Source organism: Abramis brama, assembly GCF_963993115.1.
Source record: "Abramis brama genome assembly, chromosome: 3".
NCBI classification, from domain to species: Eukaryota; Metazoa; Chordata; class Actinopteri; order Cypriniformes; family Leuciscidae; genus Abramis; species Abramis brama.
The window spans coordinates 11,710,685-11,726,474 of NC_139965.1; the positions used below are offsets into that span (position 1 = coordinate 11,710,685).

Here is a 15,790-nt window from a genome sequence, read left to right on the forward strand (position 1 = left end):
GTCAATGATAGAAACAGACAGGCTAGCAAACCGAACGCTACATTTTTTTATTTTTTTATTTTTATTAGACATAAGAAAAACACGAAACATTAACAACTATAACAAGACATCCAATAAGATAATAACAAAAAATTAAATAAAAAATAGGTTTACAATAAACCGAACCGGAATGTGCGACGTGTGTGTGAGCGCGTCTCGAACGTGCTGACGTCATCGGCTGCCGCATTGACGCACTGGAGTGACGCAATCACGCTGCTGTCTTCTCAATCTCACTCACTCAGCGCTGCTGGTCATGGCCGCCGCTCTCTCTCCTGCTGCCCGAGCGCGCCTGTGACCCGAGGATCGCGATGATCGGCGTGGAGGAGGTCTCCGCAGACCCGTATCTCCCGTACGACGGTGGAGGGGACACGATCCCCCTGCACGAGCTGACCGGCAGAGGTACGTCACTGTCCGACCGACCGCGGACCGACACACTCATCGCCTATAATTTATTATATATATATGCGTACGCGCGCGCACCTCACGCATCATGTGTGTTGTCAGTGTCGGTAAGCTTTGAGTGCGTTTGCTGACAGCAGACAGTTTTTCACACGCACTAATATAGGTGTGTGTTATTACATCAGTGGGAGTGTGTTGCAATGCACTCATAATAAACGTGTTGCATTTACAACACAGGTGCAGTAACGCACATAATGCGACAGTCCACTCGTCTCGCACACTCATGCGAATGCTTGCAGTGTGTTGTTTTTTATGTGCGTTATCAGAATTAAAATGTGATTTATTTATTTATTTGATTCCTTGTGACATACGTGTATTGTGTGCATGCGTATGTGTGTGTTGCTAGACTTGTTTTGCTATACCAAAATCAGATAATTATTTAGTTTAGATCTACTGATGGCATTGGGTTTGTGTTAGAGCATAGCAAATATCACAAACTTAGTAAACAGACACTGCAGCATCTGTGAGTGTGTGTTTTGCACCCTTATCTCAGGAGATCTCAAGGTGTTTGTTATGTATTTTTGTGGTTGCGTCCTGGATTATAGGGTTATTATAGTGAACTAAAACCCTAAAAAAGCTTTTCCATTGCTTACTTTACTTATATTTATTTTATTTCAGCTAGTTGCAATATCAAAACTAATACAAAAATATTAGTAAAACTATACTATCTCAATAATACTAAAGTAACACAGAGTTGTTGAATTTGCCTGTCATTCATAATTCATAATTCCAACATGAGACTTGTTGCTCTCTTCTGTGTGAGTGCTGTAATGCATTAGGGATAAAAGTCACATGACTTGAAGAATAATCCATCACTATTCTCTGTGACCCTCCGCAGGGGCGGTGCTAAGGTCTGTGGATATTCGAGGCATTAGCCCAAACTAAAATTGGGTATTATTAATTAATTATAAAAGAGCTTTCAGTGAATAAAGAAAAAGAAAGGCTTATTAGTGAAATAATTTAAACTATTAGCAAATAATATTTTATTTTTAAGTATGCATACATTCTCTCTACATGAATCAAGGAAATTATAGCATATTTTCAATTCAAAAAGGCAGAATTTAATAATAATAAAATAGTTGAGTAACTTGCGTCACCGGATACTGTCAGTTGTTGAACATTTCTATTGTAAAACAGTGGTCAAATATTAAATGTTTATCTACTTACATTTTACCAGGCATTCGTTCACTGTTAACACCCTTCTGTGAACGGTAAGCCCCTCCTTCTTCAATCATTCTGACACTGATGAGCGAGACCGCTGGACTTTCAGTCATCCGAACAACAAACAGAGCGCTGCGTAGTGGAGTGCACCAGAGCAGCAGCAAGAATATCAAATACATTTCAGTGAATCTCTTATTTGCATCTTAAGCTTATTGCCAATAATAATGACAGGTTTGCGAAAGTGTAGAACTCGGTGAGCTTGCGCAAAACAAACTGTCTGTACACTTACAAAGTTCTCAATGCTTTGGTATGCATGTAGGGACCCTCATTATGCTGCTACATTATGCGGGCTCTACTCAAGTACAATTTTAATGTGGTACTTTTTTACTTTTACTTAAGTACGATTCTGGCCAGATACTTTTAATTGAGTAAAATTTTCCCTCAGTACTTGTACTTTCACTTGAGTACACTCTGACTAACATCACTACAACAGCATATCTTGTTTCTGTGAAACTGAGCAAAACCAATGTTACTCGCGTATGGCGCAGAAACAACGCAACCTCGGCGTCAGATTTCAGGCCTTCCCGCTTCTGTCTCCAGCGCTGGAAAGCTTTTCTAATACAGGGCTTTTTCACTGGCCCCACAACAAAATTAATAAAGCAAAAGAAAATGGGCCTATAAAACAAGCCTAGTATGGTTCTCGTTATTTTTGATACATGTAAACATAATAAATAAGGTTATGACACCAAAAGCTACTAGATTAACTCATTTAAACAGTAATAGTAATAAAAGTAATAAAATGGGAACAAATAATCAAATTACGAGCAATAGCACAAATAAATACAACAGAACAAACATATAAATTAAATAAATGGTGCTTTTCAGATTTTTCATGTAGGTTTAAACGGGAGATTTTCAGGTTGAGAAATTGTAATCTAATGTATAACTTGATCAACTTTTGTTTGTAAGAACTTTATTAACTTTATATTAAGTTAATCAGTGAGGAGCAGTTAAAGATGCATTAATAATGTTTTGAAATGTTAAACGTTAAATACTGTTATTTGAAATTATTTAAAAAATGAAAAGATACTTTAAATGTGAAATTAAACCTGCCAGGAGGTGGCAGCAAGTCACTGTTAATGAGTGAGACATTGCGATTCAACCGATTCATTCAAACGGCTGATTCATTCGTTAAAGCTACACTGTGTAATTTAAGTTGATTCTTAGCAAAAAACTTTGTTCTTTCAAAATGATATTTGCTCATTAATGTGTAATTACTTCTACCAACTAATCAAGTATTCTCGTAAGCGTAGAATCTGCCATTTAGAATACATACGAATGGCGGCAGCCATGTTGCGCCTCCATCTTGAAAATACATTAGCCAAAGTGGGACATACCTGGAAATTCAAGCTTCGCCTTTCGCGTTTTGACACTCAGTGGCACCGTGACGAATGCGAGGAGGGAGATTACTCGCAACAGCCGGCATATTTGAAATAATACGGCCACCGTAGGAGTTAAAACGCCCTCGGAATGGGAGGGGCTAGAAAGTAATATTCAGTTGGTAGTCATAAACAATTTCACCGCTAGATGGGAGAAAAGCCTACACAGTGTAGCTTTAAGAAAGCACTTTACAGTCTGAGTCATTGAATCATTGATTCAGCTGATTTGTTTGAAAAGCTGATTCATTCAGTAAAGATAAACCGTCACGTCGACTAGTGTGTTGCTCAGAAACGCTGGACAGTGCTGTGGACTTAGTTTGGAACTGTTGTCGTTGGCGGAATAGAGCGAAACTGGCGATTTGATGTCTAAAATGTAAGTCACTTAATATTAACTTGTTTATTAAACTGTACGTCGTATAAAGTCAGTGTCACATTTGTAATCATGCTGATATTTGGAGAAAAACGGCGCTCTTCGTGTAATATTGGTTAACTATATTAAATGATATTAATATATAAGACATACAGGGGCATTTTTGCCCTTTATCTTGAATCTGGGGGCATTATAAATGAATTCACCCCCTCACAGTTCTCATGAAGGGCAAAATGAGCTATATAGACCAAAACCACTTTTTGCACCAGGCTGTAAACACATTTCTTTCGGCTGTAAAGTTTTAACATGGGGTTTATGGGATTGACTCTCTGTTGCAGCCGGTCTCTAGTGGCCAGTCGATGAATTGCAGTTTAAGTCACTTCTGTGATTGATTCACGGGAGAGACTGGAAAGTTGCTGCTTGCATCGCACATCTTCGGATTAAAAAGGAAACTCAGAATTAATCCCAATGCATTGGATAATTTTTATTTTTATTTTTTTTAAACCCCTTCCTGACTGAGCAGATCTTTTCAAGTCAGTACTTTGATGCAGGTATTGCACAACTGATAATATATATATATATATATATATATATTGATAATATATCTGCTTCTTCGTTGCCTGTTATCAGACCTGGATGAGGAGCAGCGTGACTCGCTTCATAAAACCTCTTTAAATATGGCGTCGGGTTTATTTAAACTCAATCCGTGAGCAAACGCCGCAGTTCAGTGTGAGACGAGCCACAGCGCAAACACACACGTCTCTGTCATATTTAGCGAGTGCAGACGAACACGAACCGAACACAACACACACACTTCTCACCTCACGGGGTTAGATAGCACGTCCTTTTAAAACGTTCGCTTTGGCTGACGTTCTCAGTGTAATGTTAAATCGAACTGATGCACTGCTAAATGGTTCAATTGTGAAGCAGTTTTAAAGATATAAAATCCTGTAAGACTTAATGGCTTCACTCATTCGGTTTTTGTCTCGATTTTCAGTTGAAAATCCCTAAAACGAGTTAAATTTACTTGAAAAGCGTCAGATTTTAAGACTTGTGATCCTGTAAGCTTTTGATTTATTAAAATGATTAATGCAATATTAGTATTATTGATATTAATGAAGTATTAAAATAAATCTAAGTGTATTTTGTGTCTCTCTGTACTGGCAGATTTTTTAAACTTATTTTTCACTTGTTTGTACTTAAAATATAAAAAGAACAAATTACACTCGTATTAAAGACATATTCTCTAAAAGTAACTCTTAATATCTTATGCAGCGCTGCTTCTCAAGCAAATGCATCTAGGTTTGAGAATGTTTAGATGGAGGATCTGTAAAACAAGGGGATAAAACACTAGTTTCTATTTTTCATAGTAACGCTTTGGTTACTTTAGCACTGCTTTTTGTTCACAATAACAGTATTTTGGTGCATATGTTTTAGCTCATTTGATTATGCTTTAAGCTGCCGATAATTTAACCATGCTTAAATAAATTTCCTCCCGTAAGCAGTGCAACATTGTGAAAGAGGCCGGTGTAAAAGGCCACAGCCCGTCTCGTGTGTTTACACTGTTGTAGGAGGATCAGGGACACGCTAAACGTGCAATTTTTCATCAAAAGACCAGATGATCTATAGGAAGCAAATGGACTTTAAAGGGGTCATATAATGGTATATGCACTTTTACAAGTTGATTGTACTGAAATGTGTGTTGGCAGTGCCTGTGCACAACCATCATAAAATGATAAAAATCCATCCAGTGTTTTTTTTATTTATCTTCTTATATGTTTTCCCCTGTCTCAAATCAAGCCGTTCGACCTTGTGACGTCACAAGATCAGACGCCCCTCCCACGATTGTTGATTGACAGCAGCGTTTCAACACAGACCCGCCCTCGCTCGTGAGCGAGCTGTCAATCATAGCCCGCGCGGACCCGCCGGCGCGGTCATTGTTGATACGCTGGAGCACTGTCTATGAGCAGAATGGCGTCTAAGCGATTGTGGTGTTCTGTTCTTGGGTGTAATAAGGAACACAGCATCATTTTGATGTTCCTAAATCCGAACCGCTGAAGACGCAGTGGCTAAGTTTTGTTTTCGAAGGGAATATTCCCCACGATCAACGTCGATGCTTTCATGTTTGCGCGAATCATTTCACACACTAGACTGCTTTACAAACAAGGGTCAGTAATGTTATAAAGCTGGTTTTGCTAAGAAGCTGCTCCTGAAAAAAGGATCGGTACCAACTATTCGTGTTCCTGCTGCACCTCCAGAAGAAGAAGTGAGTGTAACGTTTTATTAACCTTTATATTAATCTTTATATTAATCTTTGCAAATCGCTTGCTGCACGCTTCACGATGAATGCGGCTGTTTACACTCAGGGTACATTCCGGCATGTTTTCTATGTATGACGTTCTCAATCTAATTCATAATCCCACGTTTATAATGAACAACGCGTTATGGTTATTGTGTTATTACAAACGGTGTGCGCACAGAACAGAGAGGTGGGGTGAGCAAAGCTCATTATCATTTAAAGACACATGCACTTAAACGGCGTGCTGAAAACAGAGCTGTTTTTGACCAGGTAAAATGAGTGTTTTCTTACAATACTAATGAAGGTAAAATGGCATTATATGACCCCTTTAACATGCAGTTTTGTGGAAGCTTGAATTGCAGGTTTGGCTTGTAACTCTCACACACGCACACACTCTTCAGTGAAACACGTCTGCTGTTGTGGCCTTGAGTCGGCCCGAGGGTCTCTCTGCTCTCTGTGAGTCAGCGGGACGCTTTGGTTCGCTGTAGTCGTGACGGCTCGGGAGGGGGACGTGTGTGTCAGATGAAACGAGCTGTGGTCTGGTTTAATCTCTGCAGTTTGTTTAAACGCATTAATCTTGTTCCTGTGAAGAATGTTGAGGGGATTTCTGGTAGTCAATAATTTTATCCCTTAAAACTCATCTTTGATCACCAAAATTACATTTAAATGTTTTTTGCTTTTGAAAAAAATGATTCATGCCTTAAAATATCTTGAATGTAACTCGACACCCTTGCCTCATTTAGTATACGCGGTTCTATGAATATGCAAATGAGCCCCGCCTCCACTCACTCACTCACTCAGCTCAGAGATCACCTGGTTGACGATCACACGTTGATCTGATTGGTTACAAGGTAGTTTGTGACGTCAGAAACACCAGCGATTTCAAAGCGTGTTTTTGAGACTGTCTTTGGTTCACTGCAGTTTTAAGCAGAAAATACTCAGCAATGGAGTCGACTTATGAATTTACACATGGTTTGTCTTAAAGCAAAACACCACATAGACACACAAACAACATTAAAACCTTGATTTTCACCACAGGGGGACTTTAAATATATTTTGAGTTTATAGATTCTCTCGATATTGTTAAAGATTTAAATTCCCCCTTGTGAAATCTTAAAAATCCTAATCAGGTGACTGTCACATGACTAATAGATTGCAGTATGAAAGGAGTCTGAGTGTGTTGTTTGTCCACACCCTGACGGCTATATGTGATTGTGTTTAAAATGTTATTGCCATGGACAAATAAAGGCTTTATATATTGTTTTTTGTAAATTCTCGAGTGCCTTGGCCTTGTATATTTTTAATAGCTAATGATCTTCAGTGTCATACTCTACTAATCCTCTGCCATTGAGTTCTAACAGATTTGACTAATAAATGTATATAAAATAAAATAAAATAATAATAATAAAATAAGCTATCAATATTAGCACAAAACATGAATATTGATAAATTATATTAATATTTTAAAGTATTAAGTGAAATAATTGCCGTCAGCTATTATTAAAAATATACTAATTGAGAACAATAGATCTATTTCACAAAAAGTAAAATAATTAATAAATAATAGTTATTAAATAACAATACAATAAGCTATTAATATGAACTCAAAACAATACAAAATATGAATTAATATTGTATTCATATTAAAAGGTATTAACATGAAATAATAGCCATTATCTATTAAAAAAGAAAATGTATTAATAATTAAAATATATGAATTAATAAATAATAATAACAATAATAGAATAAGCAAATCGTTCACACTAAACAATATTATTCATATTTATTTAGTATTAAAATAAGAATAGGTGTTTATGAAAAATACACAAATAATAAAATTGCTTATTGCTAAATAATAAATATATACAAATAATAATATTATTAATATTAACAAATTATTAAAACAAACTATTAGCTGTTTATTATTAACAATATTAATAATAATTAAATAATAAACAAAATGCATAATTAATTAAAAAATTATTAATAACACAACAATGAATCAAGTCCCCTTCAATTATATAGCGCTTTTAACAATATAATTGTTTCAAAGCAGCTTTACAGTGATAATAGGAAACTAAAGTAACAGAGATTGTTTGGGCTTTACAGCAGCTCTAGAATAAAGTTATTGTCCAGCTAAAGTATTAAAATGAGAATTACTATTAGCTGTTGATTATTAAAAATACTAACAGTAACAATACAGTAATAATATTGGTAGAATTCTTTCAATATGATTTCATCTTAGCTTTCACTATGATTTCATGCTTACTTTTTTGGCAGATGAGTCATTCCTGTGGTTTGTGCCCTTATTAATAACAGACCTACAGCCACACACACATTTTCCATCTCATGCTAGTCTAGATGCTGATCTCGGCTGAACGCTGAATGCTAGATGTTTATCTTCGGCCTGTGTTTGTCCTCATCACAGGTGCATGTATTTATATTTGTAAGAATGACATTTCATGTGCTATTTCTGGGTTTACAGTAGCTTATTTTATTTTTTTATCAGTGTAACCTTGTTAGCTGTGAGCCGTTTTCTGAGTTGCCGGGTAGATTTGTTTCTAGAAAAGGGAAGTGTGTACAAGTGAGTGTTTCTCTAGCGTGTGACGGTGTGCAGTAGCTGTGCCGTGTGTCGCTCGGGTCTGTGTGGTAAAGCTGATTAGCTGATAATCAGCTGCGGTGACAGCCTCATTGATCGTGTGTACGGCCTACACACACGCGTCCAGATGACCCAGATCTCGGCCTTCGTTGAGTCGGCCACTGTGGGCATCAAGATGCTGTAATGAGTGTTGAACGAAGGTGCAGTTTTGGTGCGTCGCAGATTTGAATGACTTAAGTTGAGGTTTGTTCAGTTCACTAACCTCACGTAAGAGCTACTAAAATAGTAAGGGTGTATTGATTCACTCGTCGAATCATCGATCTCATCCTGCCGATGCAATTGCACATCTATCTTGGAAACATGGGACTTTTGAATTGTTTATTGTTTGGATATAAACGTGCAAATCACCTTTTGAAAGTAACTTGGTGCTTCAAATAACGATTGTATCATTACATCGTTACACCAGTAGGTGGCGACAAGTGACTGTTAAAAATGTGTTTGTCATTGAATCATTCATTTAAGAGATTCGTTCAAAAACGCTGATTCGTCCAGTAATGAAACAAGTGAAGTCTTTATGAGTGAGTCATTGAATCATTCATTCAAGAGATTCGTTCAAAAACGCTGATTCGTCCAGTAATGAAACAAGTGAAGTCTTTATGAGTGAGTCATTGAATCATTCATTCAAGAGATTTGTTCAAAAACGCTGATTCGTCCAGTAATGAAACAAGTGAAGTCTTTATGAGTGAGTCATTAAATCATTCATTGTTTTTTTGTTTTTTTTATTAATTCAAATTAAACATTTGAAATAGTTGGCAGCAATTAATATTTTGTCAGAACCTCTAGTAATTTACATGTTATTTTGTTTAGTTGTCTATTCATAATCGTGGGAGAATCGCGATCTCTGTTTGAAATTGTGATTCTTAATTTATCCGGAATCGTGCAGCTCTTCTATATGTACATGTATTTAAAGTTCACTTTCAAGTTTATTGGTGCAATAAACTTAAATAATCCTATGAATGCATTAAAAAAATACAGAATCGATTCATTAATCAAAATCACATCGAATCTCATTGTGAATCGGTTAAAAACAAATAATTATAAATTTGCAAATATTGAATCGTTCCTATTTTGATGCAGTTTGAGTTGATGTACAGTGTTTTTACTAGGGTTTTTACTAACTGTTTTCAACTGTTGCTACGTTCGTCTGTTATAGGACAACTTACTTTGAATAAAATTAATATTTGTGTAGTGTTCAATGTTGTTATAAATAGAGATACGCGGATGGGGTATTTGTTCATCCGCAACCGCATCACAAAACTCATCATCAGCACCAAAATTTTTTGACCAGATTTCAAAGCCGCACCCGCCCACCATCAGCTGATTGTTTTGCGGTCTATGGACGATGCAGTGCTCTGCTGAATCGAGCCGCAAGAAAGCCCTTGTCTGTTCTAGAAAGGATGCAGCAAAGATATTTAATGCTAATGTATGAGGCATAGCCTACGCTGAGTTTCATTCATTTACGATAAGATGCGCTCTAGTTCAACTTCACAATGCAAGTGAACGCGGCGCATCGGAGCCTTCATGTCACGGTTATTATATTGTCTCCTATATTTGCTTTTTATTTATTAAATACATGCAATTGGTTGATGAAACATTTATTAAAATTAAGATACAATTTGTACAAAATGAAATTCGCTTTAAAGAAAGGCTTTCTACAAAGCAAAACTTAATGAAGTGGTAAAAATCATGTCTGACGATTGCAAATGTTCATTGCTAATGTTTATTATTGCAAATGTTTTTCATTTGTTTCATAAATCTCATAATGATGGCACATCACTATATCATAGCTTTTATTTCTATCTCAGATGATTGGCGGTCGGTCAAGTGGGTAGCCTACTTGGCAAAGAATCAAATACAGTTGGAAACGACGTAGACCATTAATAACACAGACTGTTAACAATTGTTTTTAATTAGTATTTAAACATTCTCTATGATAAAAAATGTTTGTAAAAAATATTTTAATAACACTGTTTTGGCGGTTATAGATTTGTAATGACGGTGTTCAACTATAACCGTCGGTCTCACGGTTATATACTAACCGTCACACCCCTAGTTAAAAGTTAGAGTACAACTTATCATAAGTGACCATAAACTCGTTAGTCAGCTAGAAAAATTAACTCTAGAGAGGAGCATTTTGCTAAATATATGCACCATATTACATATTCATTATAATTTTTAATGTTCTTCCATATTTAATGCATGTTTGAATAAATCTAGCAAGTTTTTATAACAGCTACCATTTAAATATTTACATTTTTATATATCTTTATTATTATAAAATTAAATAAAAGTGGAATTTAAGTGTTTGTATACAAATCAGTCAAGTTTTACCTTCAATATTACAGTAGGCTAATGAAGCCTAAGTAGGCTACAACTGACTCCCATAGTTTACAGCACTAGATAAGAGATTTGTTAAGAGATTTGAAATTTGCCATGTATTGTACCTGATATCCAAAATAATCGATATTGAATCGAATCGGAATCGAAATTGAATCGAATTGCAAGCTTGTGAATCGAAATCGAATCGAATTGTGAAATTTGTGTCAATACCCAGCCCTAGTTTTTACCACACTAACAGCAACCGCTCACTCCTCGTGTGTGTGTGTGTGTGTGTGTGTAGGGTCGAACTACGCCATGTCTAACGGGGGGGGCGGAGGCGGGGCCAGTAGCTCCACACACCTGCTGGACCTGCTGGAGGAGCCCATTCCCGGTGTGGGAACCTACGACGACTTCCACACCATCGACTGGGTTCGGGAGAAGTGCAAAGACCGAGAGCGCCACCGCAAGGTAACGGCGCATCAGCTGCTCTTTATCTGTGTGTGGGACCATGTGAACCTTTAGATCGGGGTTTGAGTAGGTTTACGTCACACTACTGTATGTGTACATATACAGTATATATGTGTATGTATGTATCAATATAGTTTTTATTCATGATGTGGCCATTTTTAAATCTAATGAATTAAACACTTCACACATGAAAGGAACTTAATCTACTTTTATTTATCTATTTTTGATAAATTTCATGAAATTTTCAATGAAATTTGACATTTCATTTTTGTTTATTTACTTAATGTTTTGGGAGGAACTTGAACTCCATCTCTACATATTTATTTACTTTATTTTTGAAAACTTGAACTGTGTCTCTTATTTATTTATTTAACTCCATATCATATGTATTTATTATTATTATTATTATTATTATTATTATCTTCAGCATTTATTTGTTATTTATTTATCTACATATTTATTTATTTTTCGGAAAATTGAACACATCTCTATTTATTTATTTATTTATTTATTTATTTTTGGAAACAAACTCAATCTCCATTTTATGTATTATGATTGTTTTAGTATTTGAATGTTTTTTATTTATTTGTGTAAACTTGATGCAAACCAAAATATATGGTTAATCATAGCAAATGAATAATAAAAGAAGTGCTTCACATTATGGAGTATTTAAGTTAAAATCAGTCATACGACAAATGCGATTCAGCGCAGTCCAAGCGTAGCATTTAAACGATCTTCCTGCCGAACAGGAAGTGATACTGTGGTTTTAAAAGTGACCAGCTACTGGGAGTCTGGCACATAGAAACTTGACTCACATCCTGAATCGGCAGGTTTTTTTGCAGCTGTATTTTCTCATGTTTTGTTCCTCCGTGTAGATAAACAGTAAAAAGAAGGAATCAGCATGGGAATTCACGAAGAGTCTGTACGACGCCTGGTCAGGGTGGCTGGTGGTCACGCTAACAGGACTTGCATCAGGTAAACACCACACACACACACACACACACACACACACACACACACACACACACACACACACACACACACACACATGCTCTTGTACTATCACAATCTATCTTTGTGAGGTCATTTAGTGATGCAATGCAATCTCCAGCTTCTTACCTAACCCTACAGATCACACCTAACCACCTAACCCGAACCCTGACCCTAAACCTACCCTTAAAGGTAGGGTAGGTAGGATTTTTATAAAAAACTTTTTTTTAAATTTGTTTAAACTGTCTTTATATACCAATACATAATTAAAATGTAAGTGCTCTGAAAAAGAGAGTTTAAAAATCGAGTGACTGTAGACCTTTTAATCTGCAATAAACACAGCTCATTATTTCCATCCAGGACGAAACAATTGATTGGTTTGGGCGACTGTCACTCACTCTCGCAACCATGGCTACCACCACTGTTGCTACAAGATCTGCCCATATGCGCGCGCACCCGTTTGATTTGAGGAGTGCAAGAGAGGCGCTGAACCTACGAGGAGTAAAATTATGGCAGAGAAAAAGCATTCAAAATTCAAAGCACCTGCATATGCAGTCAGCGAAGGCAAACAAGGCAAAAACTACTTCCTCGGACCCTGGTTGCCCGCACTCTTGAACGACCTCCTCTGCTTCGCCCTCGACCCCGGACCTGTCCTCGAACCGACGATGCGGTACTTGTCACCGGAGTGTAACGTTAGTCCTCATCAGAGTCAACAATGTTTTCATCATGGAAACTCTTACATGCAAAACACCGTATATGTTATGAATCTTACACGAAATTCACCTTCATCACAGTTTAACTGATGGTAATGGAAAAACGTGTATCAATGCAACCTGTTTTTAGCTTTGCCTTATAAATATAGCTGGTTACCGAATCAAACAAAATATATTTTAAACTTTACCAGTATCGATATGCTAGATTGATAGTGAGTACTAAAAGCCATCTTATTTGTTTATATTTATAGTGATAAAGTTAGGTATTTTAGTACATGTGATTCTGACATGATGTCACTGCATGCACTGCGCTCCTTCCTCTCGCGCGTTCATGTGTTTTGGGGGCGTGGCTTTGGAAGGAGCCCAGAAGGGAGGGGTGGGAGTGAATGGAAATAATTAGCTGTGTTTACAACAGTCGTGAGAGGTCTACAGACACTCGATTTTTATACTCTCTTTTTCAGAGTACTTATATTTTAATTATGTATTGGTATATAAAGACAGTTTAAACAAATTTGGAATGTTTTTTTTTTTTAGTAAAATCCTACCTACCCTACCTTTAATAATAATCCCTGAAACCAAGTCTTGACCCTCAAACAGGACTTTAAACAGGGTCTCAGAAAGTGAGGACCGGCCAAGATATCCTTACTTTACTCTGTTTGTCCTCACCCCGATGGTCTAAAACTCAAACCGGTCCTCACAAAGGCAGTCATACAAGTACACAGATACACACACACACACACACACACACACACTGCTTTTCTCCAACTCACTTTCACACATCTATCCACCCACTCACTCATTTGCACACAAGGTCCACAAAGACCTTCACACACACATTTTCCTCCACAGTGTGGTCACTTAACACGAGCACACACACATCTTTGAGCCATAAGGTTTAATCTTCTGAACACACTTTGCTGAACTCAGCTTATTTCTTAATTCACCCTGAGCTAGAGCATTTGCATTATTTGTCAGATGTTTATTCAAAGCTACATACAGTAAACCTATTACAGAACAGTAACTTCACAGTAAATAAAATTGGTGAGTATTTTATCATTTGGCTTTCTATTGTATCTCCAGGATCATGGTGGTTATCAGTGCACTTTAAAGGGTTAGTCCACCCAAAAATGAAAATGAAAAAACACCCTCATGTCGTGCCAAACCTGAAACCCCAAATCAGAGGGCGGGGCTAGACAGGCAGTGATGTAGAAGCAGGCGTTGAGCTTCTTCTGCAGAGCTGGTGTTTAGCGAGCCATTACGTAGTAAAGTAGCACATTCCACACCCTGTCCTGTAGATGTGTTGCCTTCAATATAAGCGGTTTTTAGACTTACAAGGAAGTTTTGAGCTCTGAAACTTACAGGATGTTTTTATAGTTCAATGACCTCTTGTTTGTCAAAAGATCAGGGGAATTTAGATTTCTCAGTTCATGACCCCTTTAAATTGAATAGGTTATATTTAACTTTCTATATCACAGTGGTTACAGGGATCTGTCTTTCAGTAGTGCATGAAGAATTGCACAAATGCCTGTCTTCATCCTTGTCCCCTCAGGAGCGTTAGCTGGGCTGATCGACATCGCGGCCGACTGGTTGAACGATCTGAAGGAGGGCGTGTGTCTCAGTGCCATGTGGTTTAATCACGAGCAGTGTTGCTGGGGCTCCAACGAGACCACGTTTGCTGAGAGGGACAAGTGTCCTCAGTGGAAGACATGGGCTGAACTCATCCTGGGTCAGGCCGAGGTCAGTTTCTTTTTTTTCTTCTTTTTTTAAAAGAAATTAATACTTTTATTAAAGGTTCAGTAAGTGATTTCTGAGAAATGCTGTTAAAAATGGGAATCAACTCCCAAACAAACAATTTTGTAAATATTTGCTAGATGTCTGTTCTGTGTGTGTGCTGAAGAGAATATTGTGTTTGTACATATTCCTGGCTGTGTAAAAAGGAGATAGAACCAAGTGGATTGGACCGATCCACAGAGCATAGAGCTACACTCTAGTAGCCAATCAGCAGTAGGGGGCGTGTCCTCATGATGGAGGAGAGAGAGTGATCCAATTAGCAGTAGGGGGCGTGTCCTCTCATGATGGAGGAGAGAGAGTGAGCCAATCAGCAGTGGGGGGCGTGTCCTCTCATGATGGAGGAGAGAGAGTGAGCCAATCAGCAGTAGGGGGCGTGTCCTCTCATAATGGAGGAGAGAGAGTGAGCCAATCAGCAGTAGGGGGCGTGTCCTCATGATGGAGGGGAGAGAGTGAGCCAATCAGCAGTAGGGGGCGTGTCCTCTCATGATGGAGGAGAGAGAGAGCCAATCAGCAGTAGGGGGCGTGTCCTCTCAGAGATGGCGAGGAGAGAGTGAGTAAGAGGGAGATTTGAAGAAGGACTGTAGAAAGAGAGATGGCTGAGAGACATTACAAAAGAGAAAAGTTCAGAGGAATATCACTGGGAAAGAAGGGTTATGATCAGGCAAGAGCTTTAGGACCCGTGTTAATATTAGAAAAGCTTTCCAGCGCTGGAGAGACAGAAGCGGGAAGATCTGAAAACAGATCCTGAGGTTGCCTTGTTTCTGCACCATAAATGAGTAACATTGGTGTTTCACAGAGCCAAGATATGCTGTTGTTGTGATGTTATAGTAACAGGACAGTTTTGAGTGTCATTGGGTGTCTGGAGATGCCATTGCATGTTCGTGCATTTTGTTGGAGGAGCAATGAAGAGAGGGGTGGGTTTGTTTGGCTGTCGATTTTAAAATATCAACAGTGTTTCTCAGAAATTGCTTACTGCACCTTTAAGCAAGGATGGATTAACTTGATCAAAAGTGACAGTAAAGACATTTATAATGTTTTTTAAAAATACTGTTTGAAACAAATGTATATATATTTAAAACTTTC

The 15,790-nt window shown here is 37.5% G+C and overlaps 1 protein-coding gene across 8 annotated transcripts in view; it reads left to right on the forward strand.

The window, feature by feature from the left end:
- The window catches only part of clcn3 (chloride channel 3), a 56,100-nt gene that overhangs the window by 19,966 nt on the left and 20,344 nt on the right, over positions 1-15,790 (forward strand). For 5 of the 8 annotated variants that reach the window (XM_084109655.1, XM_084109651.1, XM_084109654.1 and 2 more), the window contains exons 3-5: positions 11,047-11,213; positions 12,089-12,188; positions 14,466-14,653. In XM_084109655.1, coding sequence (XP_083965781.1) covers positions 11,047-11,213; positions 12,089-12,188; positions 14,466-14,653 — 455 coding nt within the window. Of the gene's footprint in view, positions 1-235; positions 439-11,046; positions 11,214-12,088; positions 12,189-14,465; positions 14,654-15,790 lie in introns of those variants that run through there. The other 3 variants (XM_084109658.1, XM_084109653.1, XM_084109657.1) reach the window with 2 other exon arrangements.